Below are 27,668 nucleotides of genomic sequence, written 5' to 3'. Positions count from 1 at the left end.
GCCGGGGCCTGGTGGCGGGGGGAGCAGGGAGGCTGTGTGGAGGGGAGGAGCAGGCCCTGATGGAGGACACCCTGGACGGACTGCAGGAGAGGCTGGGCCTGCTGGACTCCACCCTGGAGCAGCACTGTGACTGTATGAGGGACAGGCTGCAGGAGCACTCCACCTTCCAGGTATGACGCGCGCGGGTGTGTGTGTGTACAGAAGACATACGTTGTGTTTCGAGGTGGGGAGTGCATCAGGTATGACGAGCCTGGCTTCCCTGTCTGTGCTGCCTCCTCCAGGCAGAGCTGAGGATACTGTTCACGGCCCTCGGTGAGAGCAAGCACCAGCTGCTGCAGAGGATGGCCGGAGCTGTGGACAGACCTGCCTCCAAACAGATAGAGGTAGGATCACACACACACACACACACAGAGACACACTCACACACTACACACACGCACCCGCATGCAGCTCTAAAGCGTGGCCACTCCCTGTGCAGACTCTGTCTGAGGTGGAGGATGGCCTGAGGGAGTTTGAACAGAGGGTCTCAGAGCTCAGGACCAGAGCAGAGGGACTGCAGGCGGACCAGGTGTCCAACCAAGAGCTCCTCAAACTGCAGGTGACCAGCCCTCTAACACCGCCCGTCTTCACCCTTCTCTCACCTCTACTGTCTGTTCTCATCTCGTTGTCTCTGGCAACATCTCCCCCTAAACATTGATTCTACCGCTACAGTACTATACTGTTTATCTGTAATTGTACTGGATACTTGTGTACTGAAGTAGTATGAAAATGCACTTTAACATAAATATGTTGCGAAACTCTTGTTGTGTATCAATGTTCTGTCACCTCAGGATGCGTATGAGGAGCTGGTTCTGATGGTGGGCGCCAGACGCAGCAGTCTGAACCACAGCCTGGTCCTGAAGGCCCAGTACGAGAGCGCCCTGCACGACCTCATCGACCTGGTCGACACGGCCCAGGACAAGATGGCTGCCGACCAGAAGATGACGGTGGGCTCAGTCATCGAAGTACAGATGCTCCTGGACAAGCACAAGGTGAGCAGCCTCGGGGCAGAGATGGTGAGGAGGAAGGCGACGTGGATTGGTCACTAAACCTTGTTGTTTTGTATGCTTTTATCCATGTCCCTCTCTCCCCGTCCTGTAATCTCTCCTCCAGGAGTTCTTCCAGGGTCTGGAGTGCCACATGATCCTGACCCAGACTCTGTACAGCAAGGTCAGCAGCCTGGTGGTGCAGAGGGAGAGCCAAGCCCTGGAGGAGACCCTGGCCCAGGCCCACTCTGTCCTCAAGCAGGCCCATCGCAGGGGGGTGGAGCTGGAGGGCATCCTGGAGGTGAGAGGGCAGGGAGGGAGGGAGAAATGGGAGAGGAGGGGGAGGGTTGAGGGAGGAAGGGAGGGAAGGGAGTGAGGGAATGGATGGATGGGAAGATGGAAGGGAGATCGAGGGATAAATGCCTCCATCCATTTGGCTATTTCAATTGTTGATAAAAGCCACAGCTTTTAACGTTTGCCAACATGGAGGACACGCCTGCTACCAGGCTCTAGGTGTCTCTCTCTCAGTAACAATGTGGATATATAACTTATACAACTGGATTTGATGTCAATGGATGGATAGATTAGAGCGGATGAACAAGCGGTGTCATGTGATGAATGGTGAATCAGTCGTGCCCCTGTGTGTCCAGTCGTGGAGCAGGCTGGTGGAGGACTACCAGGGCCTGTGCAGACAGCTGGAGGCTGTGGAGTGTAGCATCCCCACGGTGGGCCTGGTGGAGGAGTCTGAGGACAGGCTCAGCGAAAGGATTGCTCTCTACCAGGTGCAGCACACACACACATCCTGCGTACACGTTCGGGAATGAAACACATGCCGAAGTTAGGGCAGCCATGTTTTTTCATGATAATACTTCTCTACTCTAACCTCTTCTCCCTGCCTCCCTCCCTCCGCAGCGGCTGAAGGCCAGCCTGACGGAGCACCAGCCGCAGCTCTACCAGGTCCTGGAGGAGGGCAAGCGCCTGCTGCTGGGTGTCTGCTGCTCAGACCTGGAGAACCAGCTGACCCAGCTGGGCGAGCACTGGCTCTGCTCCACCACCAAGGTCAACAAGGAGCTGCACCGCCTGGACTCCACCCTCAAACACTGGAGCAGGTCAGTCTGACAAACGAGTGGGCGGGCGGACAGACGAGCAGGTGGACAGACAGGCATTGGGCAATGAGTTCCAGCTGGGTCTGGGGTCATAAACGTACTGTACATAGGTCTTACGGACATGGCTACCATTCATCAAGGTGGAATATCTTTTCTTGGGGACCAAAATTCTTCAGGACTTCTAGGAGTTTACGACTTATACACTTTTCAGTTATGGAGAGATGGATGCAGAGTGGGTAGTAGAATTTCGAGGCGGTATGCTAGTGGTTGTTCTGAGGGTGTCCCTGACCTAATCAACCCCCTTCCTTGTCATGGCACCCCACAGGTACCAGAGAGAGTCAGCAGAGCTGAGCCAGTGGTTACGGTCGGCTCTGGACCGTCTGGAGTTCTGGACCACCCAGTCGGTGACCGTACCTCAGGAACTGGAGACGGTCAGAGACCACCTCTACGCCTTCCTGGTGAGTGACGGCCCATAATGCACCTGGCCCATGTGCCCCCCTTAGCAGGGGCCGTAATAACAATGAATGATTCCATTATTACAAAATTCAGAAGGCCTACATTTTCGAATGTCAAACCGAACCACAGCTCATCCTCCATCTCTTCTCTCCTTCCGCCCACCTGCGCTGCAGGAGTTCTCCAAGGAGGTGGACGCCAAGTCGTCTCTGCGCTCCTCGGTGCTGAGCACGGGGAACCAGCTGCTGAGGCTGAAGAGGGTGAACACGGCCGGGCTGAGGTCAGCGCTGGCCCAGGTGGACACCCAGTGGGCCGAGCTGCTCACGCGGATCCCTGTGGTCCAGGAGAAGCTGCACCAGGTAGGCACCGCGTTCTGCTCCGTGCATGTCCTCTGGGGGAGGATCTAGAAGCGGCAACCCAAGAGCAAAGTAGTTTCAAAGAATACATCTTCGTCTCCTCTTTATGAATCGATCGATTTGGCTTCGGAGCTATAACGCGAACCTACTGTGTTTTGGTGTCCCTTCCTACAGTTGCAGATGGAGAAGCTAGCTTCGCGCCACGCCATCGCAGAGCTCATGAGCTGGATCTCGCTCATGGAGAACGTCATCAAGGAGGACCAGCAAAGGATCCTGGGAGCTGTAGGCTCGGAGGCAGTCCAGAGCTACCTTCAGAAGTACAAGGTGAGAACTGGGCCTCTCATCCTACACAGTAGAGCGGACAGTCCTCTACAGGATAAAGAGGATAATGTTACTGATATTTCTCATGCTCTCATCCCTCCCTTTCTCCCTCCATCCTCCCCCCTGTCTCCTTCCATCCATCCTCCCCCCTGTCTCCTTCCCTCCATCCTCCCCCTGTATCCTTCCCTCCATCCCTGTCCCTGCAGGGTTTCCGGATAGACCTGACGTGCAAGCAGCTGACGGTGGACTTTGTCAACCAATCGGTGCTGCAGATCAGCAGTCAGGATGTGGAGGGCAAGCGCAGTGACAAGACCGACTTTGCCGAGAAGCTGGGGGCCATGAACAGACGCTGGCAGATACTGCAGGGACTCATCACAGAGAAGGTGGCTAGCTCTCCTCTAGTGGTCTGGAGGGGGGGGATAGTGTGTTCACACAGTGCACGCAAATGCTTCTTTTTACCACAGGTTTTTACAGGCTTTTCTGTGTGTGTCCTCCCCAGATCCAGTCGTTGGAGGGTCTGTTGGAGGGTTGGTTGGAGCATGAGAATGGAGTGCAGGCCCTGAGGACCTGGCTCTCCCTGCAGGAGGACAAGTTGAAGAAGAGACACAGGATAGAGGATGTAGCGTCAGTCCAGAACGCACTGAAAGACTGTCAAGTAAGAACACATTAACCCATCGTTTTCCACATGACCCCGACCCAACACCCGATGAAACCTCCTTACTTTAACCTCTGTGCTCTTCTTAAGTGTGTTTCACCCCGTCTTTTTCACCCTTCAGGAGATGGAGGAGTTGGTGAAGGAGAAAGAGAAGGATCTAGAGAAGACTGAGGAACGAGGGAACGCTCTCATCCAGGACAAAAAGGGCGAGGCCTGCTTGGTTGTCAAGGAGACCCTTAAAGATCTAAACCAGTCGTGGGCCAGCCTGGATCAAATGGTGGGTTTAAGATGGCCCCATGGTCGAGCTCATTTGTGTTTACGCTTATTCATTAACTAAACAAACTCATTCTTCACAAACAGAGCTTTGAAGAAGTGAACTGACTCGTACTTTTACAGTCCGTACCCTATAATTGAAGCCGTGAGCTCCTCCCCCTCTGACAGATCAATCAGATGAAGGTCAGCCTGCGGTCGGTGCTGGAGCAGTGGACCCTGTACCGGCGGGCCGCGGAGGAGATCAACCGCTACGTGCTGGAGGGGCGCTACGCCGTCTCACACCTCTGCCTGCTCACGGGCTCCCTGGAGGCCGTGCAGACGCAGGTGGAGAGTCTGGAGGTACGGACAACCAAAACGTGACAGAGTTTGGGATGCTGTAGGTAAATGGTGGGAGTCGTTGTCCCTCTGTTCTTTAAAAAGAGGATAACATTTGTGTGTGTGACTGTGGTTTAGAGCCTACAAGAGGAGTTGGACAAACAGGAGAGCAGTCTGAGGAAGTTTGGCTCCGTCACACACCAGCTCCTGACCGAGTGCCACCCGTCTGTGTCCGACGTGCTCAACGGTGCCCTCCGTGACGTCAACATCAGGTAGGCCATACACAGGGGCGTCGCCAGGAATTTTGGGCCCCATAAAAAAGGCCCCTGTCAATCAGGGGCCCTTAGAATCGTCATAACTATTCCCCCCTATACGGCGCCTCTGGCCATACATGTGCTGTAGAGCTGAGACTAACAACCAAGCACAGACTTGCCAATACATTCTCCCTTCTAAAAAGCTCCCGAAAGCTCTGTTCAAACAGTTCAAAGTTGGACTCCTAAAAGCATTAGTCCCCCAACTGATTCTGGACCAGCTCCTAACCCCTGACCTCTCTGTCGGCGCCAGGTGGAACGGGCTGCTGGAGCAGATCTCAGAGCAGCTGCGGAGCGGCCGGGGCCTGCTGGGGCTGTGGCAGCGCTACGGGGAGCTGCACGGCGAGAGTGTGGCGGCCGTGCAGAGGCAGGAGGAGAGGGCCGACCGGCTGCTGAAGAGCGCCACCGACCGGGACGTCACGGAGGAGGAGAGCAGCGCCTGGATCAGAGACTGCAGCGTGAGTGAGGCGGGAGACGGAGGCGTCATGTGACAGGATGAGCGGTTTAGCGGGGCGGAAGTGTCTCGTATGGTTTTCCACAACGAGTTCTGATTCGTCTTTATATTTTCCTGTTTATCCAATGTCTCAAGTCATCCTCATATGCACAGAATCGCCTAAAGTCACACGGTCACTGTCGCCACTCTCTATCTAAGAAGGCAGACATGTGAAACAACTAAGATGGTGCTGACCAGGCAGTTTATCTGATTGATACCATCCCTGACCTTCCCGCTGGGGGCCAAACTCCACCCTCTGTGCTTGTCTGAATACACACCAAGACCTCCAGGACAAAAGCCCTTTCACAGGGGGACAGCGGAGCACAAGACAAGCCCAGATTAACACCCCAGGAGGCTCCCAGGGAGAGGGTGGGCTAACTGCGGGCATGCTCTTTCGGTAGTATTTCATGCCGTGTGTGTTTGTGTTGTGCAGGAGTTGCTGGGAGGCCAGGTGTCTGTCCAGCACTCCCTGCAGCAGCTGCAGGGGCTGGGGGAGGAGCTGAGCACCCAGGTGGACGCCTCCTCCATGGCAGCCCTCCAATCAGACCGCCTGTCACTCACACATCGCCTAGCAACGCTGGAGCACGCCCTGCACAGGCAGCAGGATGCACTGCAGGTCAGAGGAGAGCTGGACACACACACACACATGTACAGCATACACACACACACACACACACAGTCTCTGCTACTGTCTGTTCATAGCCCTCTCACGTGTCTCTGCAGAGTGGAGTCCAGGACTGTGAGGGTTTCTCCCAGCAGCTGGACTCTCTAACCCTACTGGCCCAGGAGGCCGAGCAGGTTCTGAAGGAGTCTGACCCGCTGGGCTCCCCTGAACTCCCCGTCCTCCAGGAGCGCATGGAGAAACTGAAGGTAAACATGGGTGACCTTTTGAATCACCGACCCCCCCCCCCTCACCGACCCCCCCTACACACATGAACCCAAACAACCATCTCTTTGGAAAAGCTTATTTTTGGTAAACAAACAGTAGCATAGTTAATATAATCCTCAGATGTTATGCTAGCTGTGTCCTCAGCCACAGTAGCCTGTGCTAAACATTTGACCGTACCTGTCTGTCGTCCCCCCCCCCCAGGTGCAGATGTTGAGGCTGAGTAGCCAGTCTCCAGATCTGGAGCGTGTTAACGAGCTGGCCTACAGGCTGCCCCTTAACGACGGACAGATCAAGCAGCTGCAGAGCCTCAACAGGGCCTGGGCCACTCACTCTGCACACCTGACGGAGAGGTTCAGGTAATGCTACGGTCCTGCACACACACACACACACCTGGTCCAACACACCCTTAGTCCCACACAAACTGATAAAAGAAGTTTGAAGTTAGATTGTCATCTAACTCTTGACTTCATCATTATTTCACTTCACTTTCACCAATATAATGGTAAAATAATAGTCATTTTTCTTGTCATGAAGTTAATCACCTTCTATACTGAGGAAACCAAGTTGATTAGGGGCTTGATTTCAAAACAGGACACGCCAGGGCTTGATTAATAAACAATAGGCGGTGTTTTCTGAGTGTTTTGACTCATGTTATGTTCTGTTTCTTCCGTCCTCCAGTAAGCAGCAGGCAGCGTTGCTACAGCAACAGAGCTTCCTCCAGAAGTGTGAGGCCTGGATGGACTTCCTGTCCCACACGGAGCAGAAACTGGCCGCTGAGATCTCTGGGAACTACCACAGCCTGCTGGAGCAGCAGAGAGAACATGAGGTATGTGTGGGTGTGGGTGTGGGTGTGTATTTGTTACTTTGGGTGGGTGTGGATGTGTGTTTATCTCTCTCTGTGCATCTTTACAGCTGTTCCAGGCAGAGATGTTCAGCAGGCAGCAGATCCTCTACTCCATCATCAGCGATGGACATCACCTTCTGGACCAGGGTCAGGTGGATGACAGGTAAACACATACACAACCACTAACCACTTTCTTTATCCCTCTCTCACTTTCTGTATCTACACACACACACACACAGAGAAACACACACTAATAAGCACTCATTCTCCCTCCTCCCTGCAGAGATGACTTCAGCCTGAAGCTGGCTCTGCTCGGCAACCAATGGCAAGGCGTGGTGAGGCGGGCCCAGCAGCGGAGGGGGATCATCGACAGCTTGGTCCGCCAATGGCAGCGCTACACGGAGATGGCGGAGAAGCTGCGGCGCTGGCTGCAGGAAGTGTCTCGCGACCCGGACGTGCATCAGCCGGGGGAGCCGGTGGCCCTGCAGCAGGCCAGGACCATGCTGGACCAGGTCCAGGTGGGTCTCACGTCCAGTCTGAAGGGCCTCACGTCCAGTCTGAAGGGCCTCACGTCCAGTCTGAAGGGCCTCACGTCCAGTCTGAAGGGCCTCACGTCCAGTCTGAAGGGCCTCACGTCCAGTCTGAAGGACCTCCTGAAAGACAGCCCCACACATGTAGCTTCCCCTCACAGCTCCTTCTGAAATAGCCTTCATTTTTCCTACATTTTGTCATTGTGTTTTTTTTCTACCAGACGTTTCCACTGTTTGATTCACCCATCCATGACCTCATCCCCACCCCCGGGGCTTCTCCTGCTCTTTCTCTCTCTGCCCTCTATTCCGATGTTGACCTCTGACCCCAGATATCCTGTGTGTCCCCCCCCCCCCCTACCCTCCTCCCCCCAGCTGAGGGAGCGTGTGCTCCAGAGGCAGCAGGGCAGATACATCCTGGCCGTGGAGGCGGGGCGGGGCCTGTTGCTGTGGGCGGATCCCAGGGCAGAGTCAGCTCTGCAGACCGAGCTGACGGACATGCAGGAACGCTGGAGGCACGCCAGCCACCGATTGGACGAACAGAAGAGGGAGCTGCTCTGCCTACTAAAGGTTTGTGTACTTCCGAACCTCAAGCAAACGTGGTTAACCGTAGCTTAACATGCGGTGACCATGACTGGTTGTTATAGAAGGCTATACATACAGTTGGACTGTAGAGCTAGCACTGGGCCCTGGTTAAGTGTTTTGCTGTTGTCACTGTTGTTTGCAGTGTCCCCAGGTGCTGAATGGGTTATGTTAATACTAGCAGTGTTCCAACATTAGCTTTAGCCTGCTCTTTATCTCTCTGAGCTAACACGTCATTCAAGGTTATCTATGGAAACTTGCAATAGCAACTAGAAGCAAGTTTATGAAGCTTAAATGCTTTACATATGATGTCAGATCAGAATTTGAATTGCCATTCTTTGCTAAGATAGATGTATAAGCAAGGTCCTACTGCTATGTGTGCTGATCGGATATTGTGGTTTAACACGCTTTGCTTAACTAGCAGCAGACAATGACCACATTGCAGATCTGATGAAGCATAGCATAATGTAATGACCTAGCATGCTAGTTAACATTCCATCTCAGGCATGATTAGCACTGAGGTTAGTTTTAAATGCAGGACAGTGAGGCTGAACATGCTGCATATTTCATGTGATTCAGAGTGCATCTTAAGAATGACCAAGTCTGCAAAAGAGAGAGAGAGAGAGAGAGAGAGAGAGAGAGAGAGAGATGGATGGCCAAATAGAACACCAGCACTATAGAAAGTGCACAGTCACACATGCGTACATACACAAGCAAGGGCATTTGAGGTGATGAAACATACACAAGATGTGAGTGAACACTTGCAAACGCACACACACGCACTTACACACACATACAGTTACACACACACGCACTTACACACACATACAGTTACACACACACGCACTTACACACACACATACACTTACACACACACAGGTTCCAGGCACTCTGCTAAGCAGTGCTGTATCCAACAGAGGCAAACAGGGAAGAGTGACGCAGCTAGAAGCAGCAACCGAGATTTACGGGTTTTGGCAAAATATCTGTTCTAGCGCTGTTTTTTGCAGCTGTCTCTCTCTCTTTATTTGCCACTCTCCTGCTATTTCTTTCTATTTCTCTCTCTCTCCTGCTGTCTGTTCCTTGTGTGTGAGGATGACTGGATTCTAGCTGCTGTTGCTGACTGTGTGTTCTGCCGTCTCTCTGGGTATTTCATGTGTCTGGCTCCTTCTTCAGGTATCATTAATAACTGCTATTTCAGTCTTCAAATTTGACCTTAATCCTGCATTTACTTTCATTCTGCTTCCGGTAATACCATAATCCTGCACATAGTTCTCAAAAGACATTATTGGCTCTGTGTCTAGTTAGTGGATTTATTCTGTCTAGCTTTGCGGTTGCTGGGTAGTTTCATGGCGAAGGATATTTCTTTGTGTGTGTGTGTGTGTGTGTGTACTGTGTGGCTGAGAGGTTATAGTGCTCTGATTGCTGGGAGGACATGGATATTCTTCTTTCGCGCTCTTTCTCTCTCTCTCTCTCTCTCTCTCTCTCTCTCTCTCTCTCTCTCTCTCACTCAGAGCCTCTCTCGCTCTCCCTGTAACCAACATTGCTGCAGCAGATTTACAGCCTCTGCTGTGTCATCGAATCTGGGCAGAGGCACCAATGTGTGTGCGCGTCTTAACGATGTGTGTTGCGTGCGTGCGCAGGACTGGGAGCGCTGTGAGAAGGGCATCGGCGTGTCGCTGGAGAAGCTCCGGGCCTTTAAGAGGAAGCTGTCTCTGGCCCTGCCTGACCACCACGAGGAGCTGCACTCTGAACAAGTCCGCTGCAAGGTGAGAAGCACAGCATCGCTCTCTCTCTCTCTCTCTGTCTCTCTCTCTGTCTCTCTCTCTCACTTTTCTCTCTCTCTGTCTCTCTCTCTGTCTCTCTCACTTTTCTCTCTCTCTGTCTCTCTCACTTTTCTCTCTCTCTCGCTCTTTCTCCGCCTCTTCCTTGCACACATACAAACGCACTCTGAATGACTCACCACAGTGACAGTGACGAGATGACACTGTCTATTTCTTCCTTCTCTCCAGGTTGCTATCTCTCACCCCCCCCCCCCCCCCCACACACACACACACACACCATTTCTCTCTACTATGTTAAATGTGAAAGATGGATAGGATTGGTTTCATTTTGTTTAGGTGAACTAAGTGCAGACAGACCCTGGCTGTGTAGAGTCTTCTGATTCAGCAGTAATGCTGGTCAGCTTCTGTTGAGGTTCCATCTAGCAGATGCAGCATCTCATTTGTGCTCATCATAATCATGTGTGATGTGGACACACTCAGGGAGCACGCTCTGTTTGGTCAGGGCTCCTCCACACGCGCGCACACACACACAGCAAGACACACAGATCATGTTTCATGCATGACTTGTGCTCTGCTCCTTAGAGGGGGAGGGATGCTGGAATAGCAGCACAAAGTTTGCCTAGCATCAGCTGGAGAGAGAGAGAGAGATAGAGAGAGATCTGGGGAGTGTGTGTATAGGGGGTATGTGTGTGTGTGTGAGCATGCATTACGTAATACACATCCTCTTTCTCGAACACGCATCATTAGGACATAGTGTAGCTCACTGTGGCAGAGAGGACAGAAGCATATCTGGTTAGACCGTCTCCTGGTTCAACCCTGGCTTCTCTGGATCGAAACTCTTTCTATAGCATCAGAGCTTTTGCTATTTTGTTTGTTGAGAGTATATGAGATATTTTAGTTTAGGAAGGTAGCTCCAAGCCTCTGTAAGCATTTCTGAAGTGACTCTTTCCCTTCCTGTGTGGTAAGAGCTGAAACGAGGCTGTGTTTGGCTTATATGCTGAGAACTTGCTGTGTGTGCGTAAATGCTCTCTCTGACCATATTTGTGTCTCTGAATTACAGGAGCTAGAAAGCACCGTTGAGGGCTGGACCGATGACCTCACTTCCCTGTTCTTGCTGAAGGACTCTCTGGGGGGCGTGGTCTGCCCAGATGACATCACCGTCCTGCAGGAACGGCTCTATCTGCTTCAGCGCCAGTGGGAGGAGATCTGCCACCAGGTGAACCCCTACACACACACGCACACACACACACACACACACACATACATACATACATACATACCACACCCCTGAGACAAACACACACACAATGCAATTGCAACACCTCCAATGCAATGCACACAACCCGCAAGAGGTGGTATTCCTATAAATATCATCATTTCATGTTCTCAGCGAGTACATGTTCAGAAGAACGTGTGTAGGTATATCCTACATTCGATCACACTTACTGTAGTATTGTGTGTTTCCTCTCTCCGGGCATTCTTACGGCATTTCCTGTTTCCTAGCCCTTGCTTGGCTGGGGAGTGTGTGTCGCTGCTATCTCAGATACAAAGGGCATCTCGTCCGTGCCTTGGCCCGGGACACGTTGTACTGAGCTAGCTACAGTGTGAGCTAAAGTAAACATTGGGCTGTTTGTCTGTTTTAGTTGTCTTAGCTGGCCTAGGTGTCTTGGCTGTCTTAACTTGGGCACCGTCTATTTAGACTCATTCTGGCTAGCCTTGACACTGTCACAGCAGACTGCGTGTTTGATACAGTTCACCGGGCGACTCTGTAGTTGGTCTGTCTGTCGCTAACGCTGTTAACGCAACATCAGCGTTGTTGCGTGTGGGATGTGCACAGCCCTGTTGCAGTGAGCCATGATAGATAGCTCATGGGACTTGTGAAGCAACTTTGGGATTGCTGTTGAAGTGAGTGTGCCCTCTCTTTTTTTGGACCAGTTTTTCTCACTGTGTAGACCTCTGTTAACCTCTGTTTCTGTCTTTCCCTTCTCTTCTCTCTCTCTCTCTCTCTCTCTCTCTCTCTCTCTCTCTCTCTCTCTCTCTCTCTCTCTCTCTCTCTCTCTCTCTCTCTCTCTCTCTCTCTCTCTCTCTCTCTCTCACACACTCTCTCTTCCTCTCTCTCTCTCTCTTTCTCTCTCTCTCTCTCTCTCTCTCTTCCTCTCTCTCTCTCTCTCTCTCTCTCTCTGCCCCCACACCTCTTCCACCCCCGTGTTTGTTTCCCCCCCCCAGCTGTCGGTGCGCCGGCAGCAGGTGAGCGAGAAGCTGAATGAGTGGGCCGTGTTCAACGACAAGAGCAAGGAGCTGTGCGAGTGGCTCACCCAGATGGAGAGCAAGGTCTCCCAGAACGGAGACATCAGCATCGAGGAGATGATCGAGAAGCTGCGCAAGGTGACCACGCCCACACTCGCAATCATACACGCACGCCATCCATACGGTACGCACGCATGATCTCAGCATCTCTGTCAAGGACAGGTGACCGATGCCGACTCTCTCTTCCCTCCTCACTGTCCGAGGCAGTTTCAGCAGCTGTGCACACAAACACACACACGCGCACGCCCCTCCCCCCTTTCCTACCATCCCCCTCCTAGCATCCCCCTCCCCCACACTGCCATCCCCCTCCCCCTCGCCTCACCCTCTCCTCTCTCTGTCTGTCCTCCAGGACTACCAGGAGGAGATCGGCGTGGCTCAGGAGAACAAGCAGCAGCTGCAGGCGATGGGGGAGCGTCTGTCCCGAGCCAGCCATGACAGCAAGGCTGCCGAGATCCAGCACAAGCTCAGCAAGGTCAGCGAGCGCTGGCAACACCTGCTGGACCTCATCGCTGCCAGGTGAGCACACACACACACACATATATACTCACACACACACAAGCATGAATACATAGGCCTGGGGAGTGCTGTAATATAGATGATGGAGAATTGGTTGGTTGGTGGGATTTTTCTGTTGTATTTTTTTCCCATGGTGTTGTACGCCCCCCTAGTGGAGAGATTTTGAGGGCCAGGCATGTCCAAACATGAACAGGGAAGCTGGTTGTTCGGTACTTGGGTCATTTGGTCTTTGGTTCATTCCTGTCGTTTTTCAGCCCCAGCCTTTTTGGAGAGCTGATTTTCCCAGAGTGCACTTAGTGTCAGCAGATCGTGAATCTAGCAGGGAAGAAATAGAACTGGAGTTCCAAGGCTGTCTTGGCCGTTCTCTTGCCTCTCTTGTTTTGCTCGTCTCTCTCTTCCTCCCATTCTTTTCCTCCCGCTGACCCAACTGCACCGCCTGCACTCCCCCTCTCCCTTTTTCCCGGCTGTTGCCCTTGGAATGGAAGGGGGGGGAGCAGGCGGGGGAGAAGGGAGGACCGTGAGTGACCTCATGCACACAGCTGCAGACTGTTGTCCTCTCAGGTCTGTCTCTATTCCCTCTTTTCATTCTGAGAAAGCAAAGAGCAAACTGACTCAAAGTTCCACGGCAGCTGAAGGAGCCCCAGTTTTGCTTATTCACGTGTAAACTTGTCGAGGATTTTCAAGGATATTTTTGTTCTCTGGACAAGAGGAAGGTACTTTATCTCATTGCAGACGTATTTGCATTCGATCGTGCTCAATGGTGGAATTGTATTTTGTTGGAATCGTTGCGTGCTGTACTCAAACCCCTGCTGCAGCCGTGCATACTGTGTGCTCGTTGCTGTTGTGTGTGACATTCCAGCCAAGGGCCCACTCTGAGGCACATGCCTCTGACTGGAAGTCCTCTTTTAGGAACAGCAGCACTTGTCACTCTCAGGCGCTTACACACACACACAGTCACTCACACACTCACAACACTGTTTTGAGTATCTCTTTTTTTAACCTTCCAGAGCAGTTGTCAAATCACACTTGCCCCCCCCCCCCTCTCCAAACACACACACACACACACCCCTCTCCAGAGGGGGTAGAGAAAGTCCCGTCTGCAACACTTGCTCAGACGAAAGAGGGAGAGGGAGTTTAATCCATGCTTTGCGTCTACACCGTGTTTCTTTGGGAAATCCGCGCCCCCATGGTTCTGGTTCTGGGGACAGATGACATGGCAGGTTGCCCAGGCGACGACTCGGACCTGCCGGAATGTGACTGCGATGTCAACAGGCAGGCTAACCTCACCGCTGCCCGTTCTGGGCTTTCTTTGACAGATTCTCACAGTGATTATTGTATTTATTGATTTGAATTCATTTGCTGGCAACTCTAGACTTGCCTTTATAGAACTGTGACCCGGGTGCTGTGTAGCAGTAGCTGATCTGAGGACAGGAGCTGGGGTTATGGTTGTGCGTGTCATTCACTGGATTAGCATTGGCAGCTGCGGGATGAGTGAGAAGTGGACTTCGCTGTTTTGTAGCTCTTCCCAAGGTCACAGAGCGGGTCGCTTCATCGCTTCTCCTGTTTCTTTTGAAAGCTCCAAAGGCTGGAAATGGGATCGGAGGAGGTCCACAGGGTTAGGCATGAGATGCATTGTATTATCTGGAGCTGGCCAGAGGTTTTACTGTAAAAAATGTACAATGTTATCAGAGAATACTGTGTTTGTATCAGTGGTGGCAGCCAGCAAACTATCTCACACACACTCTTACTGTAGCATGACACACGGAGGAAGGTTCTATGTTTAGATGCTATGAGCTTCTGCAAAGCTACAGGACGACCCCACAGGGGTTGAGCGTCCTGGGTCTCACAATATCACAGGGTGCCTAAAGTGACACAGACCCACTAAATGGATCTCCGGGTCACACTTATTGACCCGTAATTAGCACATGCCGTCAAGAATGGCCCCCGTCTGCATTCTCAACGCTTGTTGTTATTGAGGGGGTAAAGAGACGCCTGTCTTTCTTTCCCCTCTCTGTCCCCCCCACCCCCTCCCCCCCCAAGGGTGAAGAAGCTGAGGGAGACCCTGGTTGCCGTGCAGCAGCTGGACAAGAACATGAGCAGCCTGCGCTCCTGGCTGGCCCACATCGAGACGGAGCTGTCCAGACCCCTGGTCTACGACACGTGCGACGCCCAGGAGATCCAGAGGAAGCTCAACCAGCAGCAGGTAGGAGGAACCAGGATCCCCCGAGCCGGCGGGCCCCCCCCCCCCCCCACACACACACACACACAAACACACACTTCAGTATGCTGGGCCGGGGACAGTGGGACAGCGCACACACACACACACTCTCAAGGTACAGTGTTGATATGAGCTGCGTTAAATGGCCGATACGCTTCCCGTGCCAAACACAAGTTCTAAGTCTGGACTGGGGGAAGGACTGAGCCCCCCCCCCCCCCCCTCCCCCCCCCATGACCTACTTACTACAGTATAGCTACTCCACACTGCTGAGGGCCAGAGTTGCACACTCACTCTGCCCTCCTCCTCCTCCTCCCCCCCCCCCCCCCCCCCCCCACTTACCCCTCCAGGACCTGCAGAGGGACATAGAGAAGCACAGCACGGGCGTGGCGTCTGTGCTGAACCTGTGCGAGGTGCTGCTCCACGACTGCGACGCCTGCTCCACGGAGACGGAGTGCGACTCCATCCAGCAGGCCACCAGGGGGCTGGACCGCCGCTGGAGGAACATCTGTGCCATGTCCATGGAGAGGAGGCTCAAGTAGGTCCCACATACACCCTCACACACCACACACATGCACGTACACACACACATGCACGTACACACGCACGCACACATTCATGCATACTGGAGTATTACGCATGCCCTCTTTGATACAGTTTGGGTTATTCAAAAGCGGTAACCACCAGTCCTCTTCTCTCTCTCTCTCTCTCTCCCTCTTTATCTCTCCTCTCGGGTCATAGGATTGAGGAGACGTGGAGGTTGTGGCAGAAGTTCCTGGAGGACTTCTCGAGGTTCGAGGAGTGGCTGAAGACCTCGGAGAGGACGGCCGCCCAGCCCAACTCCTCTGGCGTCCTCTACACCATCGCCAAGGAAGAGCTCAAGAAGTTTGAGGTATGCTGAGGAACGAGTGTTTGGGGGGAAAAGGAGAAGAGGTGTGGGTGTGTGTGTGCTGCATTAGTCAGGGAGGGAGGGAGGGAGGGAGGGAGGGAGGGAGGGAGGAGGGAGGGAGGGAGGGAGGGAGGGAGGGAGGGAGGGAGGGAGGGAGGGAGGGAGGGAGGGAGGGAGGGAGGGAGGGGAGGGAGGGAGGGAAGGAGGGGAGGGAGGGAGGGAGGGAGGGAGGGAGGGAGGGAGGGAGGGAGGGAGGGAGGGAGGGAGGGAGGGTAGTACAGTATCATGCTACTTGAACCCTGTCTGTTGCTCAGTTTGTCCCTCACCAGCCACATGGCTCGGGTCTGCTAGCTCTGTCCTGAACCCACTGGGTGTCTCTGCACGTGTTTAACTAGACAACAGGTTCAGACGCATTGAAGCAGCATGAACCGAAATAGACTCCTAGCAACACCAAAAACACGGGCCGTGTTTGACACGTGTGTGTGTGTGTGTGTCCAGGCGTTCCAGAGGCAGGTGCAGGAGTGTCTGACCCAGCTGGAGCTCATAAACAAGCAGTACCGACGCCTGGCCCGCGAGAACCGCACAGACTCATCCTGTCGCCTCCGCGAGATGGTGCACGATGGGAACCGCCGCTGGGACAACCTGCAGAGGAGGGTGGCCTCCATCCTGCGCAGGCTCAAGGTATGCGGGGAAATGCGCAAAATGTCCAAACCCCTGTCCGAAGCCTCGTGGGGCATACTGTTGAGCGGGTGGTCTTGTTCCCGCAGCACTTTATTGGTCAGAGGGAGGAGTTTGAGACGGCCAGAGACAGCATCCTGGTGTGGCTGACAGAGATGGACCTGCAGCTCACCAACATAGAGCACTTCTCTGAGTGTGACATCCAGGCCAAGATCAAGCAGCTCAGGGTAAGACTGAGCTGTGTGTGTGTGTGTGTGTGTGTGTGTGTGTGTGTGTGTGTGTGTGTGTGTGTGTGTGTGTGTGTGTGTGTTGTGTGTGTGTGTGTGTGTGTGGAACCGGTCAAATCTCTTTTCTGAGAGACACTAAACTCGGGCCTTGTACCTCTTTGGCATGTGCGTGTGCGTGTGTGTGTTCAGGCCTTCCAGCAGGAGATCTCCCTGAACACGGGGAAGCTGGAGATGGTGTTCAGGCAGGGGGAGGCGCTGTTAGGGAAGAGCGAGCCCCTGGATGCCGCCGTCATCGAGGAGGAGCTGGAGGAGCTGCAGAGGTACTGCCAGGAGGTGTTCGGACGCGTCGACAGATACTACAAGAAGCTCACACGCCTCCCAGTGAGTCATGAGAAAGAACACGCGTACTGCACACATATTCAGGGAGTCAGTTGGCTGAGCGGTGAGGGAGTCGGGCTAGTAATCTGAAGGTTGCCAGTTCGATTCCCGGTCATGCCAACTGACGTTGTGTCCTTGGGCAAGGCACTTCACCCTACTTGCCTCGGGGGAATGTCCCTGTACTTACTGTAAGTCGCTCTGGATAAGAGCGTCTGCTAAATGACTAAATGTAAATGTATTCACTTCAGCACTCGGGCTAAGCCCAAGTCGTGGTTAGCCACCAACATGACCGTGACCTGCAGAATAAGAAGGATAGCATATCACCAGTGTAGTATAACACTTCACTAGGAAAGAATCTCACACTCTCTCTCGCTGTCTCTCTCTCCTTTCCCTCTCCACTTTCTCTCTCTCCCTCCACCCCTCCTACACATTCCTCCCCAGCTTGCTGACGATGAGCTGGACTGCTCCGACCGGGAGCTGGACATGGACGAGGACCTCCAGTGGGTGGACTCGGCCTCTCTGCCCCGCCCCAGCAGTCGCTCCGCCTCCGGCGCGGACATGGCCCAGAGGGCTTACCGCTCGGGGCGCGACACGCCCGCCAGCGTGGACTCCATCCCCCTGGAGTGGGACCACGACTACGACCTGAGCCGCGGGCTGGAGAGCGCCGGGGGGCGGGGTCTGGGGTCGGAGAGGGGCCGGGGAGAGGAGCAGGAGGATGAGTACGTCAGGACGGCCGCTGTGCTGACAGGTCAGTGGAGGGAGGGGAGGGAGGGAGGGAGTCTTTGTGAGTGGGTGTATGCATGAGTGGAAAGATGGGCGTCAGGCCAATCGGTGGTGGGGTGTGGATGGAAGGATGGATCAATAAATGGTGTCACACAAGGTGGTCGCAAAAACACATATCACCCATGTATGTGGCACAATGTAACAGTTCTACAGTCCCACTGGATCTTTCCAGAGGGATGTCCAACCATCTGGTGTGATGTTCAGGTCATTAAATACCTCTGGGGTGCCTATGTTTGATTGTGAGGCATTCATTTCTTTCTTTCCAGATATAGTTATACCAGAGAGCCCTGAGGCCTATATAAAACTGACCGAGAACACACTGAGGTCCTCCTCGGGTAGGCAACCAGCCTAGCATGCTAACGCGCTAAAGCACAAATACCATACCCTAAACCAGAGCATGCTAACGTGCGAGAGCACAAGTACCATGTTGTAACACTAGCATGCTAACCACTTCCATGTCATGGAATTACCTAACAGGATATGCCGGGGCACCAAACTTCTCACGGGTCCATGTAGCATTTCACATATTTTGCATGCCAGTTTGAGCATGAACATTGCATGCCAAGTGTGTCCAGACACTCCTGTCCAGTGTCCACTCACGGTCGCATGTTCCTCCATCAACAACAAGCGATCCAAGCGATGGCAGACTTGATAATACACCATTGCATGCAGATGTCCACTTCGTGTCTAACTTTTTGTTTTTTTTAAGTCCATCCCAACCAACTCATTACTGTTTTTCTTTCTCACCAATGATTTTTCAAAACATTAAAGTGCACAAAACAAATTATGTTTTTACATTACATTTAGTCATTTTACATTTAGTCATTATTCACCTGACATACACTTGTACACAAGTCTTCTGCTGTCTTTTATTCATCTAACATTGAAAAACAACCTTTGGCAACCTTTGAACGTCCCAGGTGAGCCAGGTCAGCTGGAGGCCCACCTGAGACAGCTGGACCAGGCTCTGGATGCAGGCCGATACCACCTCCAGCAGAGAGAGGGCGCTGTAACCAGCTCCAGCCCAGAGCTCGACTCCAACTACATGGGCTATGTGAGTATGGGCATCCTACAAGTTTAGAATAGGACCGACGCACTCATACTTCCAGAATGTGCCATCGCATCGACTGTACTGAGGAATGAGGAAATGTGAAAAGCGACAAATAAACGTCCTCTAGACAGGAAACCAGTGGAGGTTTAGATCATGTGCATCACTGTGCTACACGTTCCAATGACAGACAAATGATATTTTAACACTAGTGGGAAGACTGTGCAGTGAATGACCTGTGTAGCGCGTGACGAGCATGATGTGTCTCCTCCAGATGCGTCTGATGGGCGAGTGTCGAGGCAGCATCGACGCTGTGAAGAGGGCCGAGGGAGAACTGACTGAGGACGCCCCACCCGGGCTTACCAACCCTACCAGCACAGACTCTCAGAGCCCTGGTCAGTCTCCCACACACTCTCAAACACACACACACAAGAACACACTTATCTGCGTGCACACACACACACACGGCTGTAAGGATAGATGCGCGCACACACAAACGGGTATGTATGCGTACAACATGCAGGCACACATATTTGTCAGTCATTGTGAATGACGTGTAGACAATGAAACGTAAACATGAGCTGAACACACCCCCTCCCGCCCTCCCTCCCTCCCTCCCCCCTCCCTCCCTCCCTCCCTCCCTCCCGCCCTCCAGGTGTGATCGAGCGCTGGGAGCTACTCCAGGCCCAGGCCCTGAGTGGCAGACACTGTCCCCAGGACCTGCAGCAGTGGCAGCAGCTCATCTCTGACCTGCAGACCCTCCGCGCCTGGCTTGGCCAGACCGAGGCTGAGCTGGGCCAGCTCCGAGGACACGACCTCAGCCCCGACATCCACACAATCCAACAGAGGATCCGCAAGCTCAAGGTATGTGAGCGTGTGTGTGTGTGGTGTGTGTGTGTGTCTTTATAGTTTGTATCAACTCGCCGGTACTTGATATCTCAGGCCCTGCAGGCTTTCTAAGACCCATGTGCAGTCGCCCACACACACACCAACTGCTACAGTCTGTAAATCATCAACAGGGATGTCAACAAAGGACAAATGCGGTTGTGAACCCTGCTAGTTCTCCTGACCTATATACAGGGTGCAGCTCCCTCCAGCTGGGACCTGGGCCTATTGTCTGTGTAGTGTCTTTTCAGTCTTTTCTTGAGGGGTTCAAAGCGCACACTATCACCTGGGATACATTTTAACTTGCATGTTAAACTCCCCATGTACTGTACATCACGTAAACACCCAATCATCCTCATGCTTTACAGGAGTTGCAGAAGGCCATGGATGCCCACAAATCTGCGGTCCTGTCAATCAACCTGAGCAGCGCAGATTTCCTCCAGTCAGGGCCTGACTCAGAGGAGGCCTGGGAGCTGAGGGACGGGCTCAAGGAGATGAACTCGCGCTGGGATTGGCTGGGCTCGTCTCTGGAGGAATGGAGGGAGGAGCTACAGAAGTCCTTGATGCAGTGTCAGGTACACGCACAAACGCACTGTAACTGGTGTACTTTTAAATAATACTTTCTTAGAAAAAGGGATTCTTTGCAGTGTTAATATACCCGTTTTGTATTGGATCTCTAGGAGTTCCATGAACTGAGCCACGGTCTGCTACTATGGCTGGAGAACATCGACCGCAGACGGAACGAGGTTGTCCCTATCCCCCCCAGACTGGACTGGGAAGCCCTACGCGCTCACCACAGAACACTCACGGTATGGTTCTGCAGTTTACCACACATTTTGGGAGTTTGCAGTTTGGAAGTGGGTGCAAACACTACAAATATAATTTGGTCAATGTTATTCGAGCCCAATCTACAGTCCCACCTCCAAACATAATATCTTACTGGTCCTAACCCTGTCACTCCATTTTCCTGTTCCCATGCAGCAAATCAAACGTGAGCTGTTGGACTCTCAGCAGAAGGTGGCCTCTCTCCAGGAGCTCTCAGCCCAGCTGTTGGTCCACACCCAGGCTAGAAGCCAACTCCAGCCCCAGACTTCAGAGCAGGCCCAGAGGGAGGCCCAGGGTGTGGAGCGCCTGGAGGCCCGCGAGAAGGTGCACGTGATCGGGAACAGGCTGCGTCTGCTCCTGCGGGAGGTCAGCTCTGACCTGGAGGGTCTGGAGAGGAGACTGGAGACAATGGGCACCCTACAGGTCAGACAAGACCCTATTCTGTTCACCTCGTTCACCATGTTAGAGCCGTTACAAATGGCCTTGGTTACATGTTCATTTAGTAAATAAGAGCTGAAAAAATCTTTTAAATGTCATACACATTAGAAACTGCAAGTGGCAGCTCGGATCTAAGATGGATTCGAGAGACCGCAGATAGAGTGCGGCTAGTTTGGTTTGTTAAACGTTTTAGATCAACACTTGTATTATTGTTTTTGTTGATTTTATGTAAAGCACTTTGAGCTGCAATTCTTGTATGAAAAGTGCTATATAAATAAAGTCTTACTTACTTACTTACTTACACTGTATTCATAGTATTTCCCTGTAATCTTAGGCTATTGTGCCATTGGCTAATTGATTACTGTGAATTGATTTGAATGTACTATTGAAATCCCTCTGCAGAAGTCCCTACCTCTGTCTCCTGTGGACAAATCAGACACCTCTGGATCGACCAGCCCCATTTCTGAGGGGGTCGTCATCAGCCGCAGGAGATCGGTAATGTACCCTACCTTAGAGGCCACTAGGGGAGGCTAGCCTCGATAGAGAAGTCATGTGGTGTGTACAAACAGTACAACAGCCATGTCACCTTCAACACATTACAGGGCGGTTCCGTAGATATTTTACATCAGCCCCCTTCCTGACTCCAGAGACCATTTTCGTTCCCTCCCCCCGGATTAACCTTAAAACCAGCCACCAGCCCCCCGCCCCCTCAATGTGCTGTTCTTACCTTTAACAAGCCAGATGACGTTCTGTTCCTCCTCCTATCATGTCAGTTGGTCTAACCGTCCTGCTAACCTGTACGCCACCACCTATAACCCGACGCCCCCCCTCCCCACGCCTCCCTCCCCCGAGCGCAAATGTTTTTTGCTACACCTGCCCATATAGATCTGCTTAGCCCCCCAAAGATTTACAAGAAACACTGGCTTCTCACTTAGGTTGGACACAAACCATAGTCGTGTCACAGCACTCAACACACAATATTGACGACGCCCTCGGAACGTTGTACACAAACAAAAACACCTGTGAATACTAATTCATGGTTTGATTTAATGGATTTACAAATTAACATTCACTCTTCCATGAAGTCTGTGATATTAGTGGGTCCGCATATTAGGAAAGTGTATCACTCTGTTCCCTCTGTGAGACGTGAGAAGCCAGATTTCTTGGTGAGGATCAGATCCTCTCACCGTCATTGGATTCAGTTGCTGCTCTTTGGTTCTTGTTATCAGTGTTGACTGCTTTCTCTGTTGTTAATTTGTTTTCCTCTCATCAGAAGCTTGGTCTTGATTTGCCCTGGACTGAAACATTCTTTCTTTCTTTTACCCCCTCTCTGCTCATATGCGTGGCACAGCCCCGGGGCAAAACTAGTCAGGCCCACCCAGGACTCCCCCACGGCGGCCCGCGCCACAGGTACCTCTCTCCTGGACTCTAGAACCCGAGGCAGGGTGATGGAACCACTTTCACACACACACACACACACTTACAAATGTAGAACCTCAACAACCTGTCACTACTCTATCCCTCTCTGTTCATACTCTGAGTAGAACTCAGATCAACATCAATCGAATAATCAGTCAATCAAGATAATCTGCCTCAATCCAACGCCAAGTGAATCAATCCACTGACAGCCGGATTAGGTTTCTAATGGCAGCAAATGTGCAGTTCACATTCGCTGCAGCTCTGTATATTCTGCTGTCGGTGTCCCTCTCCCTCTCCATACCCCGCCAGAATTTTAACCCTCGAGGTTCCATAACCCTCACTCTCTCTAGACGCCGCCGCAGCTGTTCAGTGAATAGGGAACCGCCTGGAGCAAAGGGGCTCCCTCTCTCCCTTAGGTGAATGTGGGTTGGTCTCTGCTCTGTGCTGCTGCTCGCCCAGCTGCATCCTGGCACAGCCCCCCCCCCCCCTCCCCCTCCCCTGCCCCGCTCTCATGGTCGTCCTGCTCTGTCCTTCCCGGGGAGAACCACCAGTCCCGTAGTTCCCGCTCCCCCCTCCAGATGGCACTGTCCCACACTAACATGTCGTTCCTCCTTTTCTCTCCTATTTCTGACTCCTTTCTTCTCCTTTCTCACTCGCGTTTCCTTCCTGTTTCTCTTTTCTCCGTAGCACTGTAGTAGTGTCTACTGTACTGTGCTGTTTTCGATAGCAACCTTCCTTCCTTATCATGTCTATTTTTTTTTCACCGTTCTCTGTTCACTGTTCCTCTCTCTCTCTTGACCCACTCCTCCTTTACTTCCTCTCTAATAACCTGCCCACATCCATCCCTCCATCAAGTGTTCTCGCTACCGTTTCCATTATGAAAGTGATGCACATGACATGTAGGGCCTGCTCAAGCCTGGGCTTAAATTAGCTGAGCAATCAGCCCCAGGTTATGACTGTGTGGGTTCCCCTATTATTAGCCTCCTATTACAAGAAGTGTGGTGAACACAGCTAGTTCCCTTTTCAACCCTAATTGTTTTTTGGAATAGAACATTTTGCAAACAAGGTTTCCATGAACCAAAGTATATCGGTCATGGCAGCAAACACACCCACTCTCATTCTGCAAATTCCTAAATACACAGAGCTTGACCATGTCCACAAACACATACCACAAAAAAACGCTGTCTGTACTTTCTAGCGAGATACTCATTTTAGCCAGGCTGAGGAGAGGAAGGGAGTTAGGTAGGAAAGGACTGTCCCTCCGCCCGCCTCTCCCGCCTCTCCCTCCTCAAGCCCCGGCCTAGGCTAGAACATGGCGTTCCCCCAGGTCCTGGCTCCATCCCTGGGAGTCTCTCAGTGTGGAAACGAATGAGACGTGACATTGAACTCTCACTTACTCCGCTTTTAGAGAAAAACAAGACCCATCTTGGAGGGTTACTGTTTGAGTTGATGCTCAGCATACAGAGATGTATACAGACTTTGTGTTTGTCTGCCGTTGCCTCCTTGAGTGTGAGTAACTTGATGACAGGTGGTGGGTTCTGCTGTTGCATTTTCGTTGTGATACCTGCTGTGTAAGTGTGTGTGTGCACGGTTGTGTGTTTGAGAGCTAGGCAATAGAGACTGCTCTGTTTCAGCTGTTACAGTCAGCTTGACAGTACCGAGGATAGACAATGCTATCTATACCCTAGACTGAAATGACTGTAATTGGTAGATTTAGAGGAAGAATTTCATGTGTATATGTGTGTTAATCACTCCCACACCTACAAACGTGCAACTCCTCTCTTTTCCTCCCCTCAGACTGACCAAGTCTCCAGCAGGCGCTGGCTTCGCTTCCTCCCCTTCTGACCTCTCCAGTGACCTCCTCCCCTCCCCCGCCTCATCCTCCTCTTCCAGAGGTCAACCCTTCTTCTTCAGAGTCCTCAGGGCAGCCTTGCCCCTCCAGCTCCTCCTCCTGCTCCTGATTGGCCTGGCCTGCCTTGTTCCAATGACAGAGGAGGACTACAGCTGTCACCATGCAAACAACTTTGCCCGCTCTTTCCACCCCATGCTGCGTTACACCAACGGACCTCCACCCATATAAGGACTTGAGCTACGCCTATTGGGTCATCTGCCCATATAAGGACTTGAGCTACGCATATTGGGTCATCTACCCATTAAAGTACTTGAGCTACATCTATGCGGATATTCAACTATATAAAGACTATTGCTACTCTTATATGGATATCCACCCACAAAAGAGATTACTAAAAAACATATGGAGACAACTGCCCAATATAAGGACTATTTTAAGTCCTTAATTAACTATAAGGGCTCTAGTTCCACCTCAAACCTCCGACCCATTTGAATGTTCCCTCCCCCTTATACTATGGGAATGTGCCTCCCAAGCCCAAAACAAGACTGTTGTCCTAGAACCACAAACCATCGAAGAGAAGTATATATATATGGCTCCTAACACATATCTTCCATTTCTATCAAACTCCATCATTACAAATGGACTGACCTAGGATCAAACTGTTCACTTTTCTCAACTTTAATGTGTATAAATATAATACTTTGGTCAAGTTTCAAAGTCCAAAATGAAAAACAAAGCACTATTTATACTGTATGTTGGGAGCCAAAGTCGACTGTGCTGTGTGTCCGCAGTTCAGTGCTGCTAATATTTATTTGTTTCAATCAGCGTTTGGTTAGATGTTTTGTGTCAATAAACCTAGGAGACCTAACGATGTCTGAATAGCAGAGGTTCTTATAATCCTCAAGGTCATTTTAGAGTTAAGAGCTCCTGCTGTAGCACTGGCATGAGTACTGTTGAAGGTACCGCACTGCAGGTGTCCCTCAAGATGGCCACGCCCTTATCCCTGATAAGCCAAGAAAAGTAAGTCAAAGCTCATTCTTTGACTTGAATTCCAGTGTTTCAATATAAGGCTAATTAGGTTTGAGATGATTTGTAAATTGACATTTGACAAAATGCCTTTGAATATGGCAGTTATTTTTTTACATTTGATGTTTGAGCATGCACTTGAGGTCCATTGCTTTTAAGGCCAAACAATCACTGGTGAAGGAAGGATATAAAACGGTGTGCTTTGTAATAATAATGATCATCTTTGCTAAATGGAAACATCTAAATCACTGGGATGTAAAAACAAATTACATTGAAAAAGCGTTATTTATGTATGTACAGTTTGCTAATGCTAAATACTCTCTTTGCATAAAATAAAAACATAAGTATTAACGTGTTTTGTGCCAAACTATTTCAATTCAGCTTGCATCACTTGATACAAATGTTTTATTTTATTATTCTTAGTGTTCACTTCTGCAACATGAAATGTTAGTGTAATTGTGTTGGTGGTGAGTGTACAATTAATAAAACTTCAGTTGCTCTCCAAAAAGACAATGAAAGAGAAGACCGACATTGGGAAAGTGGCCATCAGCCCCTTTAATTACTTATAAGCCAAAACACAAAAAACTAACATTCAAAACATGACTAACATTTTTTTTTTCTCTCAACCGTTCTATACTCCCCCTCTCCCTCGTGCACACACAAAAGGCACACGGTTAAATTAGATACCATTGAGAAGTAAGCATACTGTATATTCACAAGTAAAATGCACAATGAAAACCATTAATACCGACACAATGCTGTGTGCATATTTACAAGGCACCACATTATGCCCCTCACACCAGATCACCAAAAGGACACACATATTTTAAACATGTTTTTTATTTTATTCTTCTTAGTATTCTCTTCTGCAACATGAAATGTTAGTGTAATTGTGTTGGTGGTGAGTGTACAATTAATAAAACTTCAGTTGCTCTACAAAAAGCCAATGAAAGAGAAGACCGACATTGGCAGTGGCCATCAGCCCCTTTAACCCTTGTGTTATCTTCGGGTCATTGTGACCCCCCCCACATGTTGCGACAACTTAACCTCATACAAAAATAAAGTGAAGCATTTTCTTTTAACCGTTGGGCTGTTTCACATCCCCCACAGTGCGAAGGTTAAAAAAAAATGCTTTTTATTTGTTTTTGTATTGGGTAAAGCACAACGATGGGTTGTTGTGAACCACCCGAAGGCAGCACACGGGTTAATTACTTACAAGCCAAAACACAAAATACGAACATCCTCTCCCTCGTGCACACACAAACGGCAAACGGTTAAATTAGATACCATTGAGAAGTAAGCATACTGTATATTCACAAGTAAAACGCATAATGAAAACCATTAATACCGACAATGCTGTGTGCATATTTACAAGGCACCACACATGCCCCTCACACCGTTCTCCGTACGTCACTAACTCAGTTAGCTGGATTTGATTGTTGACGATTTGTCATTATCTTGGATTGTTCGGTTCTTCGAAGCTCATCCTGGACTTGCTGTCATAGCAAGCTTAAACCTGCTCAGGAGCAGGTTTAAGTTTTTATTAAACTTTTATGTAAACACGATTAGATTGAGGCTTTACAAGCAGAGGTGATACAGGAAGTCTGTCGCAGACATGTCTTGCCCGTTTTACTACAGGAACCTGTTGCAGAAGGTGCAAGAATAATTAGCAGAATTTAACATGAAACCGAATTAATTGCTCATTGCGTGATAGATAGGCTCCTTAAGCACAGCGCGACATGCTAGCCTATTGAGAGGATAGCCTATCGTTTTTTTGTGAGGGTGTCATTTACATAATACATTTGTTGAAACCACATCATATGACATTAAAGATGATAAATGAAAATATGAGAAAAAAACATAAGCCGAGCTTACTGTAATAAGCGATAAAACGCGTGGTCACTCCTTTACATTTAATTTGGTCTGCTACTTTTTGCCAGCCCTCTTTCTTGGATTTTGCAGACTTTGAGGTGTTCCCTTAGCTTGGCTCTGCCCTCCTACGTACTCCGGCTCAATTTTATTTTTGCTTCTGTACATAGGTCTGGCCATGAGGTACGTAAGTCAGATTTTTCAGGTTGATTTTCTACCGGCGAATCAGCGAACAGAGGGAGTGGCTGAGAACGATGACGTTGATGTCGTGCGCTAGTTTGTGTTGTTGTTCCGTAATGGCTGCGGAGAAAGATGCGAGAAAAGCCATTCGGTCCTTTGTGGCAACGCTGCCGAATATCCAACAGCTAAAGCCGGAGCAAGA

At 51.0% G+C, this 27,668-nt stretch overlaps 1 protein-coding gene across 1 annotated transcript; it reads left to right on the top strand.

The window, feature by feature from the left end:
• The first annotated feature begins 37 nt into the window (after window positions 1–37).
• Window positions 38–25,768, top strand: LOC136947268 (nesprin-1-like). The gene is made up of 43 exons (XM_067241220.1): window positions 38–170; window positions 282–383; window positions 479–598; window positions 831–1,031; window positions 1,153–1,326; window positions 1,676–1,807; window positions 1,938–2,134; window positions 2,457–2,589; window positions 2,761–2,943; window positions 3,115–3,264; window positions 3,468–3,644; window positions 3,761–3,916; window positions 4,038–4,193; window positions 4,358–4,528; window positions 4,643–4,776; window positions 5,069–5,273; window positions 5,742–5,924; window positions 6,032–6,178; window positions 6,399–6,553; window positions 6,876–7,023; window positions 7,110–7,204; window positions 7,325–7,559; window positions 7,944–8,138; window positions 9,791–9,916; window positions 10,992–11,147; window positions 12,158–12,316; window positions 12,588–12,754; window positions 14,795–14,957; window positions 15,320–15,507; window positions 15,711–15,861; window positions 16,357–16,539; window positions 16,626–16,763; window positions 16,953–17,144; window positions 17,583–17,889; window positions 18,845–18,978; window positions 19,247–19,367; window positions 19,628–19,836; window positions 20,226–20,432; window positions 20,538–20,666; window positions 20,839–21,105; window positions 21,523–21,615; window positions 22,472–22,530; window positions 24,337–25,768. The coding sequence occupies exons 1-43, from the start codon at window positions 60–62 to the stop codon at window positions 24,617–24,619; spliced, it is 7,092 nt and encodes a 2,363-aa protein (XP_067097321.1). The 5' UTR covers window positions 38–59; the 3' UTR covers window positions 24,620–25,768.
• The last annotated feature ends 1,900 nt before the right edge of the window (window positions 25,769–27,668 follow it).

This window comes from Osmerus mordax, chromosome 8, assembly GCF_038355195.1.
Source record: "Osmerus mordax isolate fOsmMor3 chromosome 8, fOsmMor3.pri, whole genome shotgun sequence".
NCBI classification, from domain to species: domain Eukaryota; kingdom Metazoa; phylum Chordata; class Actinopteri; order Osmeriformes; family Osmeridae; genus Osmerus; species Osmerus mordax.
The sequence above is the reverse complement of the archived record's forward strand: the minus strand, read 5'-3'. Positions and strand labels throughout refer to the sequence as shown.